Raw genomic sequence first — 25,869 nt, forward strand, 5'->3', positions numbered from 1 at the left:
CGTTATCAGCGAACCCTTGCGCGTACGTGCCGTTGGCTTTAATGAAGCGTTGCACGCTGATTGACATAATTTCACACAGTTAAACGCTTTCCATTTGCTATTGCTTCATTTAAATAAAAGCCGCAAACCCATTTTATTGGCCTTGCATAATGGTTGGCGCTTCGAATACATTTAAAGTCTGCAAATAACATTCAAATGCTAACGCTCAACGTGGCATAGTGCTGCCAGACTGCGTCGAGTGAGTGAGAAATGATATGCTGGCTGCCGCAACAATAACTATCGCATTGTTATCGATTTTTTATTTAATCAAATGTATGTAACAACAAAATATGAACATTTTTTAGACAATAGTAAATACATCTTTTAGTATTGCAATGTACTCCTCAGCTCCCTTGGCATTGGCTTCTTTATAGTATGGCAGCTCACCGAGGCGTGCCAGCCAGGCGGTAATCTTCGGATACTTCTCCGGATCGATGCTAACCATGGCAGGCAAAGATGATGCTGTAGCGCCACAGCAAAAATCGGCAATTGTCACAGTATCGCCAATCAAATAGGGACTATCACCCAGAAAGTTTTCCAGATGACCATAAGCATCGATAATGTTGTCAATCTTCTCCTGGGGCACTGTCGTGACCTTCTTGTAAAAATACGGTACACTTATGTTCCTCAACGACATGAAGAGAACACTGGCATCAAAATACAAGCGCTGCTCCAGCTTAGCTCTCTTCACTAGATCCTTCGGATAGAGATCATCCGATTTTCCATACTTATCCACCAGATAGCAACAGATAGCATGGGAGTCCCATATTAAGGTACCATCGTCATCCAAGAGGGGCACCGTATGCTGTGGATTCTTCTCCAAAAATTCCTCAGTTCTATGCTCTCCTTTCAAAAGATCGACGATTTTGTATTCAAAGGGCACATCGAGCGCACGCAGAGTTAGAAGGCAGGCACGCACTGGGGGACTTATGTCCAAGCCGTAGAGCACCAATTTCGACATACTTAAATTCAACTCTGAGCACAGATAAGAGCGCAGACAACTATATGAACCGGGGTGTAGCCGGTAACTGCATATACGTATATAGCTGTTCGACTTCTAAGGCCTCACATATGCTGAGCGAGCTTTTTTATAGAGCTGTTGAGCCGACTAAGCATGATGAGTGAAAAGCTCAATCTATAAATAGATTGAAATGAACAAAGTTGTCGCCGCTCAAATTTCATTTAATTGTAAGCCCAGCAACAAAAACTATTTTAATAAATTTCTGCATAAATATAAGCAACTAATAATATCGCTAAGCAGACATTTTCTTACAATTTAAAATACCCGTTGATATAATGTAAAAAAAGGCTATAGATAAGACGCGTTTAAAGTCTTCACAATCAACATTCAAATGCTAACGCTTGGTTCGACTCAGTGCTGCCAGACTGCATCAAGTGCGTGAGTGTTATACAGCCCAGCTGCGGGTTATTGCAACTAAAATTTTCACATTGCTATCGATATTTTATTGAATTAAGTAGATTTATAAATATGTATGTATAAAAAGTATTAATATTTTTTTAGACAATAGTAAATGCACCCTTAAGCATTTCAATATACTCCTCAGCACCATTCCCATTGGCCTCCTTATAGTATGGAAGCTCACTGAGACGGTCCAGCCAGGCGGTAATCTTTGGATACTTCTCCGGATCGATGCTCACCATGGCAGGCAAAGAAGATGCTGTAGCGGCACAGCAGAAATCGGCAATAGTCACAGTATCGCCAGTCAAATAACGACTGTCACCCAGAAAGGTCTCCAGATGACCATAAGCATCGATAATGTTGTCAATCTTCTCCTGGGGCACTGTCGTGACCTTCTTATGGAAATATGGCGCACATATGTTCCTCAACGACATGAAGAGAACACTGGCATCAAAATACAAGCGCTGCTCCAGCTTAGCTCTCTTCACTAGATCCTTCGGATAAAGATCGTCAGATTTTCCATACTTATCCACCAGGTAGCAACAGATAGCATGAGAGTCCCATATTAAGGTACCGTCGTCATCCAAGAGGGGCACCGTGTGCTGTGGATTCTTCTGCATGAATTCATCAGTTCTATGCTCGCCACTCAACAGATCAACGATTTTATATTGAAAGGGCACATCGAGCGCACGCAGGGTCAGAAGACAGGCACGCACTGGGGGACTTATGTCCATGCCGTAGAGCACCAATTTCGACATACTTAAATTCAACTCTGAACACAGACAAGAGAAAAAGCAACTATTTAATCGGGGCGTATCCGGCAACTGCATAGAGCTGTTCGACTTCTAGGGCTTCATATATGCAGCTCGAGCTTTTTATAGTGCTCTTGAGCCGGCAATACATTCTGAGTAAAAAGCTCATGCTATAAATAGAATAATGTAAACAGAATTGTTCTCAGTGCTCAAATTTCTTTAATTCGAAGCCCAGCTGCAAAGTCGCATTTAATAAAGTTTTTCAGTATAATGCAGCTTAGTATAAACAATTGTGCACTTTAGTTTCTCTAAACATTTTCGTTACAATTTGTGGCACCTTATCTGTTGATGTAATTTTCAAACAAACGATATAGATAAGCCAATCAAGCAAGGCAGGTAAAGTAAATATTATCTTAAGACGCGTATCATACACAGTATAAAGTTGTTCATTACATACTTATATATAAGACAAACAGACATTGAGTATTTACTATCGAAACTGTTTATTAGTTTATGCTAAAAATCTGCAATCTCGAATCCCATTATTTACTTGCATTCAAAAATGAATAGTTGCGCGCCTTACATGGCCAGTGTTGCTAAATGCTAAATTAGCAGTACTGCATAATGTCACCAACTAGCACACACCTGCAAGCAGCGAAACAGACAAAAGAAGACAGAGATGTAACGATGAAATACCCTGCACTAAGTGAATCCTCAATGCTGTCATATTTGATACACTTTTTAAGAGTTTTTCTACTATTAAATAATAGTAAAATAATTAAAGTAAAAGAAATCTGTTATTATCAGCAAAGAAACTCGCATTTAAGTTGCTTCTACTTGGATAAATTATCAACTCTCTATTGAATCAATATACCCCACAGCGCAATGTTGACAGGGTACAACAACACACAGTCTTTGTGCAACGCATTTTCCTTACTATCAACGAATTAAAACAGAAAATTAAACATTTTCCATGCCAAACACTAAATAATTGCACAACCACCGCAACCATCGGACGCTCAAGGAGCCGCAACGTTTCGTGGCTGGACAGAAAGACGAAATGACGGCACGGAATCCCCAAACACTGATGGCACTGCCCAACGAAGAGAATTTCGACTTCCTCTTCAAAATTGTGCTCATCGGGGACTGTTGCACGGGCAAGACATCAATACTGCAGCGCTTCAAGACGGGCAACTATGTGGAGCGGCACGGGAACACCATTGGCGTCGACTTCTCAATGAAAACCATTGAAGTCGAGGGCAAGCAAGTCAAGGTGAGACATCTGCGCAAATGCCAATGTCATATGAGCTATAATAATGATGTCTGTGTTCTGGTACTTCCTCAAACTAGCTACAAATCTGGGATACCGCTGGACAGGAGCGATTTCGCACCATTACTCAGAGCTATTACCGTGCCAATAATGGTGTCATAATTGGTGAGTAAATTTAAAAAAATGCAGGTTGGAGTAGTTGATCGACTGGGAGATACCCTGGAATACTCTATTAGTCAATAGATGTGATGAGTTGAAGCCAACTCCATAAATGTAAGGACCTACGGAAGAGCAGGACTCAGCAGTTTACATATATACATATATCAACCCTCTGCCACCTGTTTGTAAATCATAATACCCCTCTGTAGTCTGACTAACAAAGACTAGGTAGCTAAGGCCCCGGCAACTCTTATCATGACCTATTGATCCTATTGTCATGGCCCGTTCGCTGATAAGCGAAAGGCCGCACATATTTCTATTACTATCGAGTGCGCCGTGATTTTAATAGCATTCGCTTTGCCCCCTTATCAGCTGTGGAGAATGGTTGTTAAGCACTTCTTTTTATGACAGTTTACGACATAACGAAACGTGCGACATTTGCCAATCTGCAAAAGTGGATCGAGGAGGTGCGGCGCTATACAGCCTCCAATGTGCTGATCATATTGATTGGCAACAAGTGCGACCTGGAATCCGAGCGCGAGGTGGACTTTGAGGAGGCGCGCCAAATGTGTCAGTATATACCTGAAATCCTATTCGTGATGGAAACGTCCGCCAAGGAGAACACAAACGTCGAAGATGCCTTTCGCTGTCTGGCCACGGAACTGAAGGTGGGTGTGAAGGACATCAATTGAAATGCAGTTTGATTGATTTCTTCTTATGCCCTCGCAGCGACAACACGATTCGAGCAACGTCCAGGCCTTGGATGAGAACACCGTGCAGCTGGGCCAGAGCAAGCCGCTGAAGAGCTGCAGCAGCTCCTGCAATCTCACATAGACAACTCCATTTACTTATGATTTGGATTTTGATTTTATTTTTGTGATCAAATGTTCATGTGGCTATAATTTTTAGTATTTATACATTATATTTTATTTTGTTAATGTTTTGTATGTCTTCTACTCGCTGAGACGAGTAACTAAAACTTAATTTATTCATTTAACATACATATCTATGTTTATATATATAACTGTATTTATTTTGGTGGCTAGAGTACAAAACAATCTCACACATCACATTACACAAACAACAACAACAAGAATAATAACAACGTCAATTAGAATTCACGTTCTCTTCATTAGTTCTTCGATAACAGAGTAAATAAAATACGTCCAATTCTGTATTAAAAAAAAAAAAAAAAGCAAACATTTTCAGAAAATAAAAACTTGTTTATTTTATACATTTATTGGAAGTTATTTAATTGGCTGCTTAGTTCGTAACATATACATACACATACATAATATAGATTTAATTTTATTGAGGGGCTTTCTTGACATAAGTGTGTGTGTGTGAAGCGTCTCTTCAAACAATTCTCTCTCTTTCGACCTTTCGCTTTCGCTTTCCTTCTCATTCGCTTTCTCATTCGTATAATTAGTTATGTCTTTACATTTACAATTAATTATATAAAAAATTTATTTATTTGTCTAAATTAATTGTTTAACTATAAGCTAGTTGCGTCTGCATCTGCGTCTGTCTTTCTGTCTGTCATTTGTTTTTAATGCGCTGCGCAACCCATTCCAAGCCCTGATACAGTCCCTCGCCCGTTAGCGCACAACACGCCTGGATGTGCCACTGATGTTTCTTGATCGAGGTGAGATCCAACTGCCTGGAGATTTCCGCCGCTGACATTGATCCCTTCAGATCCTGTTTGTTGGCATAGACGAGCAGGCTGGCTTTACTCAAATCCTCGTGCTGCAGCATCCGATAGAGCTCCTCGCGCGTAACAGCCAAACGTTCGCGATCCGTCGAATCGATCACCATTATCACGAGCTCTGTGTTGGTGTAATATGTGCTCCACGCGGCCCGCAAGCTCTGCTGGCCACCCAAGTCCCAGACCAGGAAGTGTATGTTCCGCCAGACGACTTCCTCAACGTTGGAGCCAATCGTGGGACTCGTGTGGACGACTTCGTTCATCAGAAACTGATACAATATTGTTGTCTTGCCCGCATTGTCGAGGCCAACCATTACCAGTTTGTGCTCCTCGTTGCCAAACATACGCCAGAGACGCGACAGTAATAGCCCCATCTCCAAATTATTGTTAGTTTGGGCGCGCGCGGGTGTCTATGTGTGTGTGTCCCTGCCTATGTGTGGAAGCGGACGTATTTGTTGTTAATTGGTGACAAAAAAAAATCACACAATCGCAGGTATCGCAATCTATGCGCATATATGCATATGTATATATGCCCGTTTCACACTGTATGCGCGTGTGTGAGAGTGCGTCAGTGTGTGCGTAAGCGTGTGGGTTGTCGTTCACGATGCCTTTGTTGTTGCGCAGCGGAAGGCCAACTGTAAATTATGCACTCACTCTCAGCTTGTCTGGTTCACGCACCACACAGCACGCTGCACCTTAGGGTTTCTTCAATTTGTTTTTCTTTATTCTATAGCTATTCTTAATCACTGGGCCCAAACACTTGTTGTTATTGTTATTATGTTATCACGTCGATTTAGGTAGGCTTTGCTTTAGTTTTTGTGTTGAAACGAAAATTGCTCACGATTTCAGCTAGATATGTGAACAGCATATCGATATATCGGCGATTCGATGTTACGATATTTCAGCATTGCCCTTTCGATATTTATGAGCTATCGACACTGTTAATAACGAACTCTTTTACAGTGTTGCCAGATTAGCTATTTAATAGCATTTTTAGCTATTTTTGAACCCTAAATGCTATGAAAATTTTGAAAATGCTATTAGCTATAAATTTAGCTATTTTACAAACGAATATTTTGAACTTGATTTTAGTATTTAAAGCACAAAAAAAAAAAAAACATTTTTCGATTAAGTCCCAAATTGTACCACTGACCAGAGAACAGTAATGATCTGTGATTGTACGTAATGATCTGCGCGATACTACCACCACGACTTTATCGTACTTATACCGTCACTAGTTGTGAATTTACACCATCGCTAATTCTTCTTGGCGCGCTTCTTGGCATTAATTGTTAAGCAGAAATTTCGTGATTCCTGGAAAACAATCACCGAATTTAAGGATTGGATTAAGGAGGATGAGTCGGACAACACGCGGACGTATTGTATATACTGCAAATGCAGTGTTTTTGCCAAATTGCACGCTATTAAAATGCATGCCGCGAAAAAAAACATAAAACTGGCGCCTTTGGGCAAAAAATTTAAACATTTTTCCATGATTCCATTTAAACAAAATCAAAAATATATTTCTGATGATGATTTGGATGTGGACCAAATTGTAACATTATTAAATAACATTTAAAAATAAAATTTTAAGTAAATGCATAATGCATAAAGGATTCAGCTATTTCGTAAGCTATTTTAAAATTTGTTTAGCTATTTTCAGCTATTTTTTAAAGACGATTTTGCTATTTTTATGTCTCAAAACCTGGCAACACTGCTCTTTTAGTTGGTTCTAAAATTTAACATTGTTAAATTAGATCAATTTTGAAAGCTGACAAAATATATAATAAAACTTAAGCAATATTTTCTAAGCATGCTAGTTCGGGTGATTCAAGTAATATTCATTTTAATTAGGCTAATTGTATCTCTAAAAGAAGTTCCACTTGCCAATATTCAAAATTCATGCCAGACTATATATTCATATATAAAGGAATATTATCTTTTAAACACATTTTTAGTTTTGAAACCATATTTTTACAGCTACAGCTTTTGACATTTTATGTGTGACTAAACTCCGAGCTGCTTCGAAAATATTTTCAAAAAATTTGTTTGCATTTACTTATCGTTAATAAAATGAATGTCCTGGAAACCTTTCTTACGTGTTACCAGTTTCTTACTGATCCCATCACGGACCTCGACATGGATCTGGAATTTAACGAGAAGCTAGCCGAAAAATGTGAAGTGTTTTTGAAAGGGAAACAGACGACGAAGTCGTGTTTCGTAAATATAGACAAATATACCAAAAATGAGATTTGTATGATGGATGAAGCGTTGCCCACACCCAACGTAGATCACGTGATGGAGGTGGTCATCGATGGACTCATTGCCAACATGCTTTTTTAGTACAACAAAAGATTCGTATATTTCAAAATTTGCAAAAATTAATAGAGAGAAATTCATTGTATCAGATTTACAGAAGGGCAAAATGGCCCAAGTAACAATTGCATTAATAAACAAGATTTACATTTAAGGACTTAATGAATGTAGCAATAAGGAATAACTAAATATGGCTATATACAATACATCTATATTATATCTAAGGACACAGAAAAGATTTCTAGGATTTTCCGCTGGGCTTCTTGGACTTGGGCTTTCGAATATGCCGTTGAGTCTGTTTGCTGGGCGGCGCCAGCTCATAGCGGAAGATGATGCAGCGCCTGTCAAAGGAACTCTTGAGATCCTTGGGCTCGTAGCGATGGCCCAGCTGCTTGAAATATAGATAGATCTCCTGCAAGTCGATGGGCTCGTACATGAGTACACTTTCATGCAGGCTGGGATTGGCGCAGAGCAGATTGTGCCAGGCTATGTGCAGAGGCAGCAGCGGCTGTGGCGTCTTCTTGGTGACATTCGTCTGCAGTATATAGTACTCGAATTCATCGCAGAGCGCCGGCGGCATAGTCTGGGAGAAGCGCAACAGCTCCGTTCCGCAGGCATCTCGAAACTTGAGACTGGGCTGGAAGTCAGCGTCGGTGGGTGTGAGGCAATCAGTGCTGGCTGCTTGGAGCAGTCGGGCGTGGCCAGACTTGCCCCCCTTGCCGCCAGTCAGCGGCGTAGATTTGGAGCGGGGCAGTGGCACCTGCTGCGGCTCCTCTTCTAGAGGCAGCATAATAGGATGAGTCTGGTTATAGATATATTCCAGCAATTTGACGGCCTGTTTGCGTTTCAGTGGCTTTATGCCATACTTGTACAGCTGCTGAAGCAGCTCCGACTCGGTCATGAGCACAAAATCCGGCTTAGGTGACTGGCAGACGCGCACACTGTACACCTGACCATTTACCTCCAGTTGATCAGGAGCAGCTGGTGTGGCTGGTTCAGTAGATTGGGCAGGCTCGGTTAAGGTCTCTGTGTTGATCTCGCCTAACAGCAGCCGATCCAGGCCCCTGGGCACATCATTGCTGACATCCTGATCGTCTTTCTGAAACACCAAGCGATCGAATTCATCGAAATCATCTGCCGATTCCGCGACTTCATTGAGCAGCTCCTTAAATTTATTGGTGCTGCTGCTGGAGTGAGGCTTTATGCGCGACTCCGGCGGCGTGTCCAGAAAGGATGCATCCGTCCAGTCGTCAAGGGGTGCCTGCACTGAGTCAGTAATGGGCTGAGAGATGGCTGCATCCATGATGCCAAACTCGGCGCGTTCTTTGCTCAGAGCGCTCTTATTAGGGGAGCGCGATTTGCTGGATGTCTCTATGCAGCCATCCAAATAGGCATCCAGGTCATCCATAGTCCTAAAGAACGGCACACTTTGCGTCTTTTTCAAAGGCGGGCTGGGAGGGCTGTCATCGTCGGTGCTCTCACTGCTTGACTGCCGATCTGCTGCTTTGTCTGCCTTCCAAATCGAATAGTTGATTTCATCATCAGAGAGCAGCACTCCACCATCATCATCATCATCCTTATCATTGTCATCATCATCGCCGCTGTCTTGTGTTAAATCAATGCTTGCATTCGAGTGACTCAGCGGAGTTGTAAATGGCGAGATGGGATTATCTATAAAGGAGGTGCTCCGACGGCTTAAGGGACTCTTGAAGCTGGCCTCCAGCTGTCCGGACGATTGCGTCAAGCTGAAGGCTAGCTTTGTGTTCTCCAGCTGACTAAAACTGAGTGTTGAGTCTGAAGCAGCAAGCGACGCTGCAGGGGAATTTATTTTCAAGGAATGATCCGTTGAGTCAGCCTTCGGCTGTCTCGACTGGCTCGCATATTTGGCATACAGCTCCTCAGAGATCTCACAGGGCTCCGGCTGCTCACTCAATTCAACATCATCATCGAAGTCTATGATGGGATTTGGTGGAAAAATGTGCTGCTCGAAAAGAGATTTACTGGAGTGGGATTCCATGGCGGCATCCGATGAATCTGACTTCTGTGTCAAGTCCACAAAATTTTCTGTTGAGAAAAGTCAAATGTAAATTCAATTTTGGTAATGCAGATGTACGGAAACAACTTACCTTCCACAGTTTCAGGCTCCGCTTCAACATGTTTTACAGTCTTCACTGAAACAGAGGCGATTTCATTATGAGTTCTCCTCCATTCAATTCTCTTTCCTTACCTTCGTCACTGGAGTAGACTTCGTAGCTATTCATGTCGGTGGTGCTTATATTCTTGTAGACCTTCAATGAAAAGTTTTGCATCTCGATAGCTGCGCTGCCTGGGGCCGACTCCTCCTCCTCATCATCCGAGTCCGCAAAGAGATCGGGTGAAGTGCAGCGCGTGCTCTGCGTGGGCAAAGTGAGCAGAGCTGATGAGCAGCTGGGCTGCCTGTTCTCCTTATCGTTACTCAGCTCCTCAACTTGTGGCGTCATTCGGGCTCGTTTATCCGGCGGCTCCTTTAAAGGACTCGCAGCGCTTAATGTGATATGCACTTGCTCCTCAGCCACCCCGCTCTGCTCCTGCTCGACTTCAATGATGACTTCAGTTTTTAAGGTCTCATCCTGCTCAGCAGGCTGACTAGTATCGTGAATCATATTGTCCACCACCAGTTTTTCCAGGTCATCCAACTCCCGCTGCTCAGCAGCCGCACCAAAATGCTCCTCCAGCTCTTTGTAGACCTGCTCCAATTGTTGCCTTCTGCGCTGGCCCGCGGCGCTTTCCCGCTTCGGCGATAGATCCCGGCCAGGTATGGCCTCCCAGCTCTTTAGCAAATGATGCGCAGGTGTACGACTGACTTCCATTAGGTCCTGTACATAGTATGCAGGCAGATTTGTGAGAGGTTCCTCGCTTGGCTCATGGATGATGCGTTGCTCCGCTTTGACTTGCAATCGCTGCAGATACTTGCTGATCAGCTCGAATGGCAATTGCAGCTCTGGGCTCGGTAGCTTTGTGCGCACCTGTTGCTTCATTAGCGCATCCACCTTGGCCCGCAACTTCTTCAACTGCTCCTCCGGATCGCGTAAAGTGAGAGGCGTAAATTTGTTTGCCCATTTGCAGCGTTTGCCCCGCTTGGGCACGGCAGCAAACGTGAGCACATTGTATTCTATAAGAAATAGTAAATTGACAGATTATTGAAGCATTCTTAGTGGTTCATTGACTCACCCTCCTTGGCAGCTGTGCGAAAGCCGTATTTTTGCAGCTTGCGCCTTATATTATCCGTTGACTGATTCGCTGCATCTTCAATTAGGTTAACCACTTCCTCCCGCTCGTCCTCCGTGTCCTGTAGTCGAAGTCTTCCATGCTTCTCTGCCTCCGATTTGGACAAGGCCAGCGCCATTTCAATGTCATCGGGACTAAAGTTGTCGGCCATGCAATGCTGTGCCGTCACCTCCGAGAAGAGCTGTTCGTTGCGCAGGAAGTCGCTTATGGTGGGCTGCTTACTCCGTCCGCCTCCGCGAGCTCTTTTCTGAGTTGTCGCACTTCTCAGCTTGGGCGCCTTCTTGGGCTTGGGCACAGCAGTGGGCGCATCCTGACGGCTGGCACGCGTCTTCTTCCTACTGGGCTCGGCAAAGAGTTGCTCCTGCTCCTCGGACTGAGCTGCTGCAGCATTGCTTGAGCTCTCAGCTTGATCGAAGTACTTGGACAAAGTCAGGGGCACGCTGCTTGCTTTCCTGGAGCTTAAAGTAGTAAAGGAAACAAGAACTTTAGTATGACTACAACATTTTATTAGTAAACTGAAGCACAACTAATAAAAGTTTCATTGGCCGACATACCGCTGCTTGGAGTTCGCGGTTTGGAGTTTTTGAAAATTTGCTCGTCGAGTTTCTCTGTCCATTTTGTGTTTTTGCTACTTATTTCTATTATCTTGTTAACGTTCCGTGCGTAAATGCTCGGCCTCCTCGATGGCCTCTCGGATGAACTGGCTGGGACGCGGCGCAGCAAAGTCGAACAAGGCCTTACGCTCCTTCTCCAAGTCGGTGGGTGTGAGTACCTTGAGCAACCTTTCGTTGGCTATGCGCTGCATGGGCGTCAGACTGGAAAGTAGGTTGCAAGTAAATCAACAATGCAGCGCAGTGCGTTCTAGTCATCTACTTACGTCCAAAGCCCGAAAAGCAATGTGCCGGCTGCCAGAAACGCGTAGGCAAAACGATTGCGATAATGGAAGGAAGGTGTTCCTTGTGTGCGTCGAGGCTTGCGCTTGCTAGTATCAATAGATGCCATTACCGTGCTGCCGAGTTGTTTTTTCGTAGCGTGTTTATATAATTATATAATGAAATACATTTTATGCGCGCAACAATAAAGCGCCTAAACATGCAAATGATGAAACTTCTACGCTAACCAGGGCTGCACAACAAATGAACTTGGAGTCACAAGTTAAATACTAAATTATAGATTCACACGCTGACAATTGCTACACATGCAAATAATGATATTATATAAATGAACAAATTAATAATTTTGTATATTATGTTTGGAGAACTAATGAATTTATAATAACATCTGTTTATTTATGAAATATTTGTTGTGCAGCCCTGGCTCAAAACTACTCGGTAACTGTAACGATTACATTCACTTCCTAAGTAATTAACGTTAATTAGCGCACAGCGTAGGAGAGAATTGAAAATCGAGTTTAGTTTTATTTGAACGCTAATAACGTTCAGGTGCATAACATTCAGTTATTCTCGAATGAAGTGCGCCGTGTGTGTTATAAAGCATAGAATCAATCAATGTAAGTGCAGCAGTAAATAAGTGATAAGAAAATGTAACAAGAACTAATGCGTAAACTACTACGCAGGCAAAAATCAGCATCCAAACTATAGACAAAGAGAAGAGTACAGAGTACAGCGAAAACAATATAAACGAATGCGATAACAATGTGAAACAGACAAAGCAAAAGAGTTGAAAAATACAAGACACACACACAACTGCAAATAAAATTGTCTGCTTGTGTATGTGGGTGCGTGTGTATGAGTGTGTGTTAGAGAGTGGAACCAGATTCAACGGCATTTTTATACACTGCAAAAAGAGAATAGTGCTGAATATGAAATATTTAATATATTTAATCATTGTTAATGTCTCATTTTATAAATTAAAGTCAAATAAATAATAATATTAAAGTATTATTACTAAAATAAATAGCTTTAATTGATATAATTGAATATGAAGTAGATTTCAATGTGCAGAGGCTGCTTTGTCATGTCTGATAGGGTATTTAGGCTTCGATCATATAGTGAATTTTTCTGTTTTCTTTTGCAGAAATCAGCGAATAACGAAAACAAATTTCGATATCATTTATTTTGTTTTTGTTGAGCGAAAAAAACGCCCTTTTGTGCTCGTCAGAGTCGGATAACTTTGTATCCATTCAGTGCAATTTTGTCCAGCGGGCGGCTTAGTCATGGCTCGAGACGACGAGGATCCCATCGTGGGCAGAGAGGAGGAGGCCGCCAATGAGGAGACACCGAGCACGGATCGCGGACGTCAGGATAATGAGTTGGCTCTGCCCTCGGGCGGCTGCTGCATGCCAACGAGCACCTGCCATCGCTTCCAGGCGCTCGTCTTTATGTGCCTGCTCGGCTTCGGGTCGTACTTCTGCTACGATAATCCGGGCGCCTTGCAGTCGGTGTTCAAGAAGGAGCTGGATCTGAGTGCGACGCAGTTTACGCTCATCTACTCGATCTACTCGTGGCCCAATGTTGTGCTCTGCTTCGTGGGAGGATTCCTGATTGATCGCTTGTTCGGCATTCGTCTGGGCACGATTATCTACATGCTCATCCTGCTGGTGGGTCAGCTGATCTTTGCCAGCGGAGCGCTGTTGGACACCTTTTGGCTGATGATCCTTGGCCGCTTCATCTTCGGCATCGGCGCCGAGTCGCTGGCCGTCGCCCAGAACAGCTATGCGGTGCTCTGGTTCAAGGGAAAGGAGCTGAACATGGTGTTCGGCCTGCAGCTCTCGGTGGCTCGCTTTGGCAGCACCGTTAACTTCTGGGTCATGCAGCCGATCTACAACTACGTGAGCGAGTTCTATCAGGGATATCGCGCTCTTGGCGTCGTCTTGCTGCTGGCCACGATCACCTGCGTCATGTCCCTGATCTGTGCTCTCGTGCTCGGCTGGATGGACAAGCGGGCGGAGCGGATTATGCAGCGCAACAACAACCCCTCCGGCGAAATACCCAAGCTCACGGACGTCTTCACATTCAAGGCGCCCTACTGGATGGTCTCGATCATCTGTGTCGCCTACTATGTGGCCATCTTTCCGTTCATTGCTCTCGGCCAGAAGTTCTTCATGGATCGCTTTGGCTACACGGCGGCGCAGGCCAACACCGTCGACTCGCTGGTCTACCTGATTGCTGCAGTCTCCTCGCCGATCTTCGGCTTCATCATCGACAAGCTGGGTCGCAATGTCACCTGGGTGATGTTGGCCACGCTAACCACAATTGGGGCACATGTGCTGCTCACCTTTACCCAAGTGACGCCCTATGTGGGCATGATTACCATGGGCCTATCGTACTCCATGCTGGCTGCCAGCCTCTGGCCCTTGGTGGCCCTCATCATTCCCGAATATCAGCTGGGCACCGCGTACGGCTTCTGTCAGTCCGTGCAGAATCTCGGCCTGGCTGTCATCACCATCGTGGCCGGCATCATAGCCGACCAGAGCAAGAACGACCACACCTGGGTGCAGCTCTTCTTCATGGGCTGGCTGACGATCGCCCTAATCGCCACCAGCGTCATCTGGGCCTACGACAAGAAGCATCGCGGCAATCTCAACATGAGCCCGGCTCAACGGGCGACGTATGTCAATTCGGCCAACTATCAGAACTTTGAATAGGGAACTACAATGAGCCAGCATCGTGTGTACGATAATTCTGCTTTATTATGGAATTCTATAGTTAAAGGCCCCGAAATGCGGGTCCCGAAACATTTTAACGAACTATGTGAAAAGACGGGTCTACGATTGATCTTTGATAATGTGATGAGCGACCAATGTATCGCTAGGTATTTACTGAATTGGAATTGTTTGTCTAAAAGTACACACACCCACACACACACAGATATACATATTATATATATATATATTAATGAATTACATTTATGTATTTTTAGAACAATTTATTATTAATACAATTACTGCATGTTAATCTTTTGTGTACATGTTTTACAAATTTTTAAATAAATCAAATCTCTGTTTAAGTCCAAATGTTTAACAATAAATCATTGATATTCCATTAAATGTCTTTTGAATTCAATAGGCCTTACACTCCCCTATTGTATAGCAATAAAGATATATGTATATGTGTTGATCAAGATATAGATTGTTTTTCTTGCATTGGTTTACTTACTGGGAAATGCTGGAGCATAGTAGTACATGCTATATAGAGGTGTTTGGGAATGTTTACGAGGAAATTGGAGCGTAGTTTGTGGAGGGAGTAGTATATTAATATATATATACGTACAGAAGTCTGGTCACCCAAAGTCCACATTAGTCATTCGAATGCTAGATGATAAAGCTCATTTGACTGATTGCTCCTATTAGAAATGTGAGTTATAGCAGACTTATATAGTATACTATAGAACATGGTATCTATAGCAAGTATAGTCAAGATTGCAATTGTTGAATCAGGTCAGCATAGCTTGAATAATAAAGTTTTCCATTAACTTTCCAGTGTTGACCGATAGTGCCTCTTTAAGAAACTAAGAGGACTATAAATATAAGATAAATACGTTACTGATAGCTAGGCTATAGAACTATACTACTTCCTAGTTTGATTCAAGCATATTGAGAGATTAAAGAGGGATTGCAATTAAGCGTCTATAATGTATATTGAGAGATTGAGATTAAATAGCATATAATCTAATCTCCTTCAAGGCGTTTTTTAAGCGAACACTCGACGAACCTGCTTAGGGTTCAGCCTGAAGTTTCTCATTTTAAAACTTCTTAGATATATAAAGCTATACTTTTACAGCTTATACGCTCTACTATTTCTATAGCCAACTGATAAAGATTGGGATTAGCATCACAGTAGCTTTATAAATTCATTTAGCAAACAAATTAAAACTTATTCATAGAGAAATTTGAAATGCTAACAGTGCTAATTCAATATGTAATTGCTTTATCTGTGAGTCAACCCACATTTTAGGCACTGCCCGAATCGAACAGAATGCTTTGCTTTTCGTACAGTAAAAGTTCCACGTTTGCTTTATTTAAAACATTTTAATGTCTGTCCGTCGCTCGAGCACCTCGATGCACTGTCTGCTGTCCAGGCCGAGCACGCGTAGTTCATGCAGTGGCTTCGTCTTCTCCTCCGCCGTCTGCCCGCCGCGCAGAGTCTCGAGCAGCAGCAGAGCTGTGCCCCTCGCCGCTGTCAGCAATTTGCAAGCGTCATGAATGCTGAAATATAAGCATATAATGAGTTAGGTAAATATGATATTTAGCTAGAGCATTGAAGCGCTCTGCCATGACTCACCGCTTGAAGAGCAGCTCGGGTCGTCGTGTGTATTGGCCGAAGAGCGCGAAGAGCAGCGTCATGTCGTAGTTGAACTGGGCAGCACCTGCCGTTGAGAACCTCGTATTTAATACCATGTCCTCCAGAATGAAGTCGTCGATCTGCTGGGCCATCAGACGCAGCGTCTGGTTGAACAAATTGGCGGACAGCTCGCGCTCCAAGTTGTGCAGGAGTGTGACTAGGACCTGGAACATTTCCCCGCCGCTGGGCGAGAGGATGAAGGGCTCGCGGCTGTTCTGCTCGGGCATGCTGGGCCAGCAGTCGTGGCGGTAGTTCATCGACTTCGCCTTCATCTCGTTCACGGCCTTGTTGGCCAGATTCTTCATCAGCTGGCGTGCCCAGTGCTCCAGCTCGGCGACGGGATGCTCGAACACCGAATTGATTTCGCTGGCATTTGGCCCGGCCAGCGCTGCATGCAAATGTAAATAATGCACATTCTCGCCCCACTCGCGCAGCACCATTATCAGATAGTTGATGGCATTCAGAACGGGCAGGCTGGCCACAGCTCCGCTGCTGTGCAGCTGCACGAGTCGCCGTCGAAAGCTGTCGATCAGCTCCAGCTGCAGCTGCAGGAATTGCAGCTGATGCCCGGGCTGTATGAGCGCATAGTAACGATCCTTGATGGCGTCCAGCAGGCGCATGAACTGATCGGCACATTTCGGTATCTTCAGATCATCCTCGAAGGTATTCGGATCTATCAGCTGAAACGGCGTCTCCGCCTGCAAGATCTGGTCCATTTTCTCTGCACAAACTGGGAAAGAACAATATATTAAAATCATTATCCAAGTCTGGCCTCAATTCCATTTTACATCGCTCCTCCAGCGATATCCAGCGCAGCAGATACATGGGCTGTGTGAGCACGGAAATGGCGCTGGGAAAGCTGGCCGGATAGCCAAAGGTCTCGCGCAGCTCTGCTTCAAAGGCGAGCGTCTCATCCAGCAGATGAGCAAACAGATTCTCATCCTGCGCGATTTGCTCAATGTCCACTGCCAGCTTTTCAATGGTCAGCTGCACCAGGCCGCGCATGAATTCCAGCTGGAATAGACAACCCGATTAGTAAGGATTACAATTAGGTTGGGGATTAAATTTACTCTTAGATTGCAGTCCAATTTGCCCGCCTTCATGGCCGCTGGCTGAAACGTCTTGCCCACAAAGGAATGCGTTTGCTTGCCCCAGTTTAGGATCTGCGTGTAGAACCACTCGGGCTTGTCCAGTCGATTCGTTTGCCGCGTGCCTGTGAAGTGGAACATGAAGCGCTGGCGATACGGAGCCAGCAGCAGCTGCACCACCTTACTAATGGGCGGGCACACAATGCTGGACGTGATGCTCAGCATATTCTCATGCTCCTCCGCTGGTGATTTGATCAGGAACATATATTCGGCGAGCAGTTGTGCCTTGGCAGTGTCACGACTGGGGGAATAGCTGAGCGACTGCTGCTCCAGGTGCGCCCAGCGCATCGCCTTGAGCACAGCCTCAAACTCGCTGGAGAGACGCTGCAGCAGCAGCTTGTGCCAGTAGATGGCTGTGGCTTCAGCGTACGACTTCAGATAAGTTGCCTGCACCGACTGCAGTCGACCCACCACGCTGTGCTCACAGTCGTTGCCTTCGTAGAGCGTCAGGTAGATGTTGACCAGTTTAGCCTCGTCCTTGCCATTGATGGCGGCTCCTAGCGCTGCGCTGATCTCTTGTATGTCTTGCACCAGGCGCAGATATTGCGTCACATTCTGCAGCTGTCGCACCTGCTGTAGATCCTCTGCCACGCCATCCAGAGCCGGCTGACACTCCTTGAGCTTCTGTTTCAGCTTCGCACTGAACTGCGAAAGTTTTTCCAGCTCGAAGTCGATGCTCTCACAGACCTGCTGCTGGCATTGGAGCGCTGACTTGTAGCTGGACACGTTGAGTGGATCCTCGTAATTCAGCTGAAAGTCCAAGGCAATGAATTATATATGCTGTAATTTTGAAATTTACACTTACGTTTTGGCTGATTGCTTGCAATCGTTGCTTGGATTCATCAACGAGCAGCGCAGCCCGATGCAGCTGATTGGCATCTTTGCCAATCTTTTCATTGAGGCGCGCTACAATGCGCTGTTCCAGTTCACTCAGCTTTCCGTGCATTGTGTGCGGTACATTCAAATAAAAGTATAAAACATATAATTGGGCTATGAACACGTATAAAAATAATTGTTGATGCAGTCACTAATGAACCATGGCTGCAGCTACTAATTTGAAAGAGTGAACTAGTTTTGGTAGTTCATGGAGAACTTTTTTAATTCCACCTGTGGCGGCAAATCTGAACTAGCAAACAGAACGACAATTATTTGAGCTGGTTCAATCACACATGTGGCGCCAAATCGAAAGTGTGTCGTTTAGAGTAACAATTATTTAACAAACTTAGTATGAGTGAAGCTAAAACGTTCAGCATGGAAAATAATTAGAATTACCAGCTGCAGTGTTGATTAATGAGTAAGAGCGGGAGACCATTATTTTTTTCTACATTCGTAGTTAAACTGAAATTGAACTACCTGCTTGAGTTTTGAGCCCCAAAATAAATTTGGTCTGCTCTCATTTAATTACCTGCTTTAGGCATAACTCATCGTGACAGATCTTAGTAGGCCCGCTATACAAACTTGTTGTTCTTTCATATTCGACATTCCCCATTGAGTGCAATTGAAATTGAAATACTATCGTATGAGCTAAATCTACTTGAGTGGTTTTAGTTCAAATGAAAACTATCTGTTGCAGGGCTGTAATTTTTATCGATAGCGATAGGCCGCGTGTTATCATCTGCAGTGAATGACATTTTTCAAACACAGCCGCCAGCAGGTGTTGCAGTTAGCGTCGCGTTGCATTAACTTTTTCGTCGGGCTGCGGAAAATTTGAAGTGAAAATGTTTACGCCAAGACAAAAGGGCCACACCCCAGGTGTTGCCAACTCGCCACATACACCGCTCAGTTTTAGTCGTGAGCTACGTCAGGTTTTGCAAGAGCGAAACCTTCTGACGGCCAAGTCGCGTAAGAAAGGTAAGCGAGAAAGGGGCGTGCCCAAGCCGAAGACAAAGGACGCCTTCTAATTAGTGTTGCTATCCCTGATCAGTGTGCTCCATGCTGGACAGCAGCTCAAGTAGTCCCATCGGCTCACCGAATCCAGAGGCAGGCAAACGCATCGGCTTCCGTCTGCAGGCAGTTCAGGAGATTATCACGTCGGAGAAGTCTTACTTAGAGCAGCTGGAGCTGCTAATGAAATACTTTGTGCGGCCGCTCAAGGAGCAGGCCATCATCGATGCCGCCAACCACACGGCACTCTTTGGCCAAATCGAGATGATTCACAATTTGAATGGCGAGTTCCTGCGCGAGCTGGAGGCCAACATGGAGAATGTGGCCCATGCGTTCCTCAAGATGGCTCCGTTCTTCAAGCTCTACTCGGTCTATGCATTCGACTACCGAGGTGCATTGTTTATACTGCAAGATTTGATAAGCAAGAATCCAGTTTTTCGTAAATTTCTGGAGGAGAACGAGAGCCGTCCGGAGGTGCAGCGCAAGCTCAATTCATTGATGATTGTGCCCATACAGCGGGTGCCTCGCTACAAGCTGCTGCTGGAGCAGGTGCTGCTCTACACCAGTCCAGCCGACGCGGACTACAAGCTCCTGAAGGGTAAGCTAAGAATTAAACACAATTTCTGGGGAGGATTTCACACATTTCTTTTATAGAATCTGTCAAGGAGATCGAGGCGACGGCCTCGCACATTAACGCCTGCGTGGAGGAGCAGGAGATAACCCAGTATCTGATTCATCTGCAGAATTCTCTCGTCAATCGCACGCCCAACATCGTGAAGCCCTCGCGCCGCGTCATCAAGGAGGGCATGCTCTACAAGATCACGCACAAGGGCCAGCCCATCAAGCGCTACTGTGTGCTCATGTCGGACATCTTCATGTACTGCAAGGTGATCAAGGAGCGTGCGCCCAACACCCAGGTGGAGAACTCCCTCGAATGCTGCTGCATCTTTCCCCTGAAGAAGTGCAAGGTCTACGAGATGATGCCGGGAAACTTCAAGCTGAGTTGCCAGAGCGACGGCATCATCTTCGGCTGCGACGATCTGCAGGTGTCGCGCACCTGGGTGGGCTTCATACGGGATGCCATAGACTTGCATGTGCAGTGCCGTAAGACCCTGCGCAAGGACTCCAGCAAACGCACGCCCATCCGCAAGAAGGACATGAAGAAATTCGGCGCCGATTATGTACTGAGTCCCAACAAGCGCAAATGCGTGAGTAGCAAGGATCTCAGCTGCGATCCCTTCTGATTCCCCTTTCTTTGCAGGATTATGAGACTATTTTTCGCAACAAGAATCGCAGCACGGACTCGGATGAGGAAGCCCCCAATGAGTCACTCGGCAGTCGCAGCATTTGCTTTCCACGCAAGCGAAAGTATCCACAGCAGATGCCCCAGCCGTCCACATCCACTTTAAGCGTGACTGTCAAGCGTCCGGCGCCACCGCCGCCCACCGTGGAGCTGCGGCGCAAGGAGGAGCCGCCGTCCGCCAGCAAGGAGAATCGCATCTCCAAGCTGTACAAAATGATTGCCACCGGCGACAAGGCAAACAATCTGCGTGGCATCTTGAAGCGCAGCAAACCGACCAACAACCAGCCGCTTGATGCGGATCCCAGTTACGGCTTCGCCAGTCGCTACTCCGATTCCAAGTCATACTTCCGTGCGCACAACGTGGACAACACCATACCCACGGCCATCAAGCGCGAGGATCTGTTTGATGTAGACCTTGGCAATGGAAACTTTCGGGATGTGCTCTTTCCATTGCGCTCCAGTGGAGGCAGCCAAAAGAGTGGCGGAGTCGGGGGTGGAGGCGGCAGCGGTTGGACCACGCCTGAGCAGACTCTCAGATTAGCCGAGGAGGACGCCTTGTATGCAGTTCCACAGAAGAAGCGGGTCAAGTTCGATGATGCGCTAGATGCGTATGAGCAGAAGCCATTCGTGTTCCCCAGCAGTGGAAGCAATGCAGAGGCTATCAAAGCCCCATCGCTACGCGAGCGTATTTATGACTTTTTTGCCAATCTCTTCTAGAATTAGAATATATTGTAATTTATCGCACCACTCATTCAATCCACAATAAACGCATTTACTACATCAGCACGCGCCTCGCAGCTCTCTAACTCGGCTCATGAATCCGTCCACGGCCCGCTCGTCGATCTCCTGCTGCCAGTCGCCGTTGCGCTTGAAGTGGGAGCCAATGATGGCAGCTTGTGCATCTGGGAAATATTGACTTATGTTGTCCCTGGTTACGCCCGAGCCTATTATGAGTGGCACCTTTAGCTGGCCGGCTAGCTCCTGGACATCTGCGGGACTAGCCGCCTGACCCGTTGCCGTGCCCGTGACAATGATTCCGTCCGTGAGAAAGAATTCCGCCGCATGAGCCATTTCCAGCAGGCTGACGTCTGCTGTTATGGCATGCGAGCTGTGCTTCTTCTTCAGATCCGTAAAGACGAGCACATCCTCAGCATCGATCTGCCTGCGATAGCGCAGCAGCTGGCCGGCGCAGGCGTCCGTGTAGCCCTCATCGGCCACGTGGCCAAAGACAAAGCCTTCGGCGCGTATGAACTGCAGCTGGCAGGCCTTGGCTATGGCCAGCGACTGCTTGTTGCCACAGGCCAGCACCTGCACGCCGCAAGGCGTCTGCTTGGGCAGAATCTCGCGCACGGCCAGCGACAGTCGCGTCATGCACGAAACAATCTCAGCGCCAAGGTGGCGATCCTGCACGTAGGGTATATCGTGCATATTCTCGATGAGCACTGCATCCTGCACGATATTACACACTAGATTATATTCTTGCATATATATGATCACTCTTGGACTACCATTTGCTGCCTCCTGTACAGCTCCGCCTCGTGTTTGGCCTTCTCAATAGTCTGATTCCAGTTGCCGGCATAGCGAGGAGTGCCTTAATTTGAATATTTGCTGTATTAAAATCGTTGCTTTGAAAAATTGTTACTTCAGCATTTACCTGGCAACGTATCCACATGTATCATGCCAATTATTTTGCATTTTTGTTTACCAAATACGCTCACAAATCGCCGCATCATCAAATTAAGAATATGCTGCTAAAATATATAAACAACAATAGAGATGAGCAAAGTCGCATCAGCTGTTCTTACCACATTTCCCAACACTAATTTACTGCAACCTGTTGAGTCAGGGCTGCCAGCTGTTAGGGCAGCAGGCTAAAACGTAAAATAAAATGCTAGAGTAGCGGGCTAGTGTCTCTTCTAGGTATTTCCTCCAATTCCTTAATTCTTAATTCACTTCACTTCACTACACTTTACTGCACTGCACGACTGATCCCCATCGGGTCTGGGCAACTGAAGAAATGCTGTGGGTGTTGCGCATTATATACACCGACTCTCACTCACACACTGAGATGCGCTCAACCGATGAGCCCGACGACAGGTAGCGATCGTTGCAGTCGACCTTTGGGGGACCAATGTTGCTCTCTCTGCTGCTTCGGGTTTTACTCAAATGTAAATACCAAAGAGTATTTCTGCACACATACAGACAACTTAAATGATCTATCGTAGGTTTTCTTCGTTGCTTGCTCATAGGCTGATAGACTGAGAGACAGACGGAGTGACAACTATGCAGACAAACATACGAACAGATATACATACATACATGCATATGATATGGGCAATTGTGATTATTATTAAAATTTAAGCATCAGTAAATTTATTAAAATATTTATTTATATGGATATTGATCCCTCCAAATAAATTAATTTGCCAAAACCCCTCCAAATTAATTAATTTGCCAAGTGGCAACCATATCATTGTGCAGTGATGCCCACTCGTTAGCAGAGATCAGTCAGCCGCGGCCATTTTCATAGTGAGCACCATTTTTTCTGTGCCAGTGCAGTTTTACAATTTAAAAGTCAGCAACGGATTTTTAATTCGCGATGCATGCACTGCAGTAATCCCCAACATGCGCGTCACGTAAGTAACTGCGCTTTGTTCTTGTGCTTTTATGTTGTGCTAACACTAAGAAATGCGTCTAATGGCTGTCCATTAAAAAAGGGCGCCGCATGGAAGGCCATCACAATTCGCGACGTCCTGCTAAAACAAAAGGCAAAGGCTTATCACGGCCACAGGACGTCATGGAAACAACGGCGGCCAGGAAAAGCATTGGCAGCTGTTTGGAAATTGCGAAATGAACAGGCTGCGCGCTTTGTTAGCATTGCGTTAGCTACTCCGTGGAAAGTTCCTAAAGCGGGTTATGTTGAATTTCGCATGAATGCATGTAAGCTGCAGACAGGTGGCAGCGCCATAAGCTTTGGTTGATCTGCGTGTTGTCGCGTGACTGGCTAGAGAGGGTTAGAACACACACTTTTGCATATCGATATATAACGATGCATGCTGATCCTTGAAATACATCGATATATTCTAAAACATCGCCTCGGTATGCCTAAAATACATATTTGGTATTATATTTTAAGTTACACTTTACAGGGTATGCACTTAGTAGTCACGCCTAATGCTCAGTTGTTGTTATGCGTCCGTTGTTACATTGTTTGAAATTGTGGCGCGCATTGTCCTTGAGTTTGATTTGCTTTTGTGCCAGATCGGGGGAGCTTGCCTCGCTGGCTAACTGGGCGGCTGGCGGGTTTTGGTTTTAGGTTTGGCGCTGGCGCTGGTGTTGGCCGTGCCTATGTCTGATTGCCTGTGCTTAGCGGAAACAGCAACGGTACTCGCTGTGCGCAGCGCGCCATTTCAATTACCACGCCCCATCGCGCCTCCAACAAAAAAATAAATAACTATACAGCATCCCATTTGGGCACGGCATTCGCAATCCGCATCCGGTATTTTCATTTGTTTGCTCTGCCCTCGCATTGTTTTTGTTTGCTGCGCACACGTATGTTTTGTGCATGTTAACAATTGGGCTTTGTTTTGTTTTGTTTCGTTTTACAATATGTAAAAGTGCTCATGGCCTTTGTTCTACTCCTCTGATTGAAGCACTGCTGCGGGTCGTTTCATGCGAGAGGCAAAACCAACGATTTATTATTTGCGAAATGCACAAGCAATTAAACGAATTTAATTGAATTATGAATTGCTGATTGGATTGTGGCCTGTGAGTGAGTTGACCAAAAGCTAATGTATCGAAGGCTAAACAAATATTTGCTTTTATATTAAGTTAACTTGTCTGGGCAAAACTTTAGTTTCCAATGTTGAAAGTTTAAATTGCAATTTTCTTGCGAACTTTTAGGTATTTTTCAGGGATTCTGAAAGCAGCATGCGAAACGAAATGAATTTTTGTACACCTGCTCAGCAAACAACATAAATTATTTATAACGTGTGCTGAGCGCCACACTCGACACCTCAGCCTTGCCTTTGTTGCACACACACTCACACACACATGCACACATGCACACAGGCACATATAATGCTCAGTTGTTGTAGTTGCAACAAGTTGTTTCCGTTGCTTGCTTTGGCGATTATGCAAGACACACACTTACACACGCTTAAGCACACACACACACATAGAGACTGAGAGCATATAACGCAATTATGTGTCTGTGTGTGCTGCATTGAAAAGTAAACAGCATAGACAGGATATCCTTTGAGCAAGCAACAGTTACTCCAAGTTCCGCTTTGCAAGCATTTTCCACCTAGTTGGCACTTTTTTGTATGCCAGCTAATTAGCTGCCCATAACTTTGGCCAACATAATCAGCAGCACAAACAAGTTTTTACACTGCAATAAATTATTTATGATACTTAAAGAATTACGTATGAGGACGAAGTTGAAGTACACTCAATAGAGAAATTAATCTGTAAGAATTTATAGTATTCAACAAATAGAATTCACAATCCAAAAACATGATCTCTCTCAATCAAACATTACCCAAAACCAATATACTCCATTCACTTCGTGAACGAGTGTGAAAAGTATTGGGGTTTATAAAGCAAATAGATGGGAGCTGAATGAGTTTAAAGGCTTAGCAGCTGCGAGCTGGCCGTTAATAGAGTGTTTGCTGTATTTGCATAGGCAGCAATACCTACCTTCACACATACACATACACATGCACACATATTTATGTTTGTAAATATTTGGCATATAATCACTTTAGCTTTTAGCCTACTGAATAATTCTGCGCCCAACTTTCGGGCTAATTGAAAAGTTATCAAACTGGCAGCTGTCAGCTGCAGCCTTGACTCCCCGAGCACAGAGGTCAATCTGCAACGTGCCACACACTCTCCCTCTCGCTCTCGCACTCCCCCTCTCACTCTCGCTTTCTGTTGCTTGCTGCCTCATTAAATCAAATGTTCACACTTTGAGAATTTTTTTATTAATTGGATTTGGCTCGCTTTTGCCATATTGCGACATTGATTTCAAATTAATATATTACTCATGCGCCGCGTTGAACGCGTGATAAATTTACCATTTTATTTGGCATTCTTCGAGCGGTCGCAACTTTTTTATTTGTGTTGCGCGAATGCAATTAGTCAATAAATTTCAATGAAAATTACCAATGGCCATGCAAATGGCATAAACTGGTTGACAAAATGGATTCGCGTGTTGCTCTATCTCTGACCATAATTTCTGGCTGCCAAACTACAGCGCATCGATCATCGTTTACACTGTGTGAGTGTGTGTGTTGGTGTGT

General features: G+C 44.9%; 9 protein-coding genes and 2 pseudogenes across 20 annotated transcripts in view; 4 read left to right on the plus strand and 7 right to left on the minus strand.

The window, feature by feature from the left end:
• Positions 1 to 255: 255 nt before the first annotated feature.
• LOC108614163 (glutathione S-transferase 1 pseudogene) lies at positions 256 to 1,115 on the minus strand (annotated as a pseudogene).
• A 365-nt stretch (positions 1,116 to 1,480) lies between these two features.
• On the minus strand, positions 1,481 to 2,317 carry LOC108614161 (glutathione S-transferase 1 pseudogene; annotated as a pseudogene).
• A 99-nt stretch (positions 2,318 to 2,416) lies between these two features.
• Rab19 (RAS oncogene family member Rab19) lies at positions 2,417 to 7,815 on the plus strand. The gene is made up of 6 exons (XM_018008124.2): positions 2,417 to 2,607; positions 3,093 to 3,484; positions 3,562 to 3,646; positions 4,052 to 4,308; positions 4,370 to 6,973; positions 7,326 to 7,815. Exons 2-5 carry the CDS (start codon positions 3,272 to 3,274, stop codon positions 4,472 to 4,474), a joined length of 660 nt encoding a protein of 219 aa, XP_017863613.1. The 5' UTR covers positions 2,417 to 2,607; positions 3,093 to 3,271; the 3' UTR covers positions 4,475 to 6,973; positions 7,326 to 7,815.
• Positions 4,843 to 5,719, minus strand: Arl5 (ADP-ribosylation factor-like 5). The gene has a single exon (XM_018008126.2). It carries the CDS (start codon positions 5,717 to 5,719, stop codon positions 5,180 to 5,182), a length of 540 nt encoding a protein of 179 aa, XP_017863615.1. The 3' UTR covers positions 4,843 to 5,179.
• On the minus strand, positions 7,717 to 11,624 carry mus312 (mutagen-sensitive 312). Its single transcript, XM_018008116.2, has 5 exons — positions 11,483 to 11,624; positions 10,872 to 11,386; positions 9,889 to 10,812; positions 9,788 to 9,832; positions 7,717 to 9,725 (listed from the first exon to the last, which is right to left on the minus strand). Exons 1-5 carry the CDS (start codon positions 11,542 to 11,544, stop codon positions 7,903 to 7,905), a joined length of 3,369 nt encoding a protein of 1,122 aa, XP_017863605.1. The 5' UTR covers positions 11,545 to 11,624; the 3' UTR covers positions 7,717 to 7,902.
• On the minus strand, positions 11,413 to 12,171 carry LOC108614165 (uncharacterized). Its single transcript, XM_018008129.2, has 2 exons — positions 11,806 to 12,171; positions 11,413 to 11,743 (listed from the first exon to the last, which is right to left on the minus strand). Exons 1-2 carry the CDS (start codon positions 11,928 to 11,930, stop codon positions 11,578 to 11,580), a joined length of 291 nt encoding a protein of 96 aa, XP_017863618.1. The 5' UTR covers positions 11,931 to 12,171; the 3' UTR covers positions 11,413 to 11,577.
• A 933-nt stretch (positions 12,172 to 13,104) lies between these two features.
• Positions 13,105 to 14,937, plus strand: mrva (minerva). The gene has a single exon (XM_018008737.2). The coding sequence runs from the start codon at positions 13,105 to 13,107 to the stop codon at positions 14,533 to 14,535; it is 1,431 nt and encodes a 476-aa protein (XP_017864226.1). The 3' UTR covers positions 14,536 to 14,937.
• A 961-nt stretch (positions 14,938 to 15,898) lies between these two features.
• Positions 15,899 to 18,467, minus strand: Rint1 (RAD50 interactor 1). The gene is made up of 5 exons (XM_018008890.2): positions 18,185 to 18,467; positions 17,302 to 18,129; positions 17,020 to 17,245; positions 16,172 to 16,961; positions 15,899 to 16,095 (listed from the first exon to the last, which is right to left on the minus strand). Exons 1-5 carry the CDS (start codon positions 18,323 to 18,325, stop codon positions 15,909 to 15,911), a joined length of 2,172 nt encoding a protein of 723 aa, XP_017864379.1. The 5' UTR covers positions 18,326 to 18,467; the 3' UTR covers positions 15,899 to 15,908.
• A 611-nt stretch (positions 18,468 to 19,078) lies between these two features.
• LOC108614628 (uncharacterized protein F13E9.13, mitochondrial) lies at positions 19,079 to 22,668 on the minus strand. Of its 7 annotated transcripts, none has more exons than XM_089467098.1 (4): positions 22,401 to 22,668; positions 22,221 to 22,314; positions 22,075 to 22,157; positions 19,079 to 22,015 (listed from the first exon to the last, which is right to left on the minus strand). In XM_089467098.1, the coding sequence occupies exons 2-4, from the start codon at positions 22,297 to 22,299 to the stop codon at positions 21,347 to 21,349; spliced, it is 831 nt and encodes a 276-aa protein (XP_089323224.1). In that variant the 5' UTR covers positions 22,300 to 22,314; positions 22,401 to 22,668; the 3' UTR covers positions 19,079 to 21,346. The 7 variants fall into 7 exon arrangements, with proteins under 7 accessions (XP_089323224.1, XP_089323223.1, XP_089323221.1 ...); XM_089467097.1 differs by having other exon boundaries at positions 22,375 to 22,668; XM_089467095.1 differs by having other exon boundaries at positions 22,221 to 22,317; positions 22,375 to 22,668.
• On the plus strand, positions 19,095 to 21,349 carry RhoGEF4 (Rho guanine nucleotide exchange factor 4). The gene is made up of 4 exons (XM_018008832.2): positions 19,095 to 19,230; positions 19,304 to 19,861; positions 19,918 to 20,471; positions 20,525 to 21,349. Exons 1-4 carry the CDS (start codon positions 19,098 to 19,100, stop codon positions 21,281 to 21,283), a joined length of 2,004 nt encoding a protein of 667 aa, XP_017864321.1. The 5' UTR covers positions 19,095 to 19,097; the 3' UTR covers positions 21,284 to 21,349.
• Positions 22,669 to 23,095: 427 nt separating the features above from the next.
• Positions 23,096 to 25,869, plus strand: part of unc-13-4A (BAI1 associated protein 3) — a 77,143-nt gene continuing 74,369 nt past the window's right edge. For all 6 annotated transcript variants that reach the window (XM_018007955.2, XM_089467086.1, XM_089467087.1 and 3 more), the window contains exon 1: positions 23,096 to 23,202. The gene's annotated coding sequence lies outside the window, so the exon portion shown is untranslated. The remainder of the gene's footprint in view (positions 23,203 to 25,869) is intronic.

Source organism: Drosophila arizonae, chromosome 4, assembly GCF_054131065.1.
Source record: "Drosophila arizonae isolate 15081-1271.41 chromosome 4, UAZ_ARI_1.0, whole genome shotgun sequence".
In the NCBI taxonomy this organism is placed as follows: domain Eukaryota; kingdom Metazoa; phylum Arthropoda; class Insecta; order Diptera; family Drosophilidae; genus Drosophila; species Drosophila arizonae.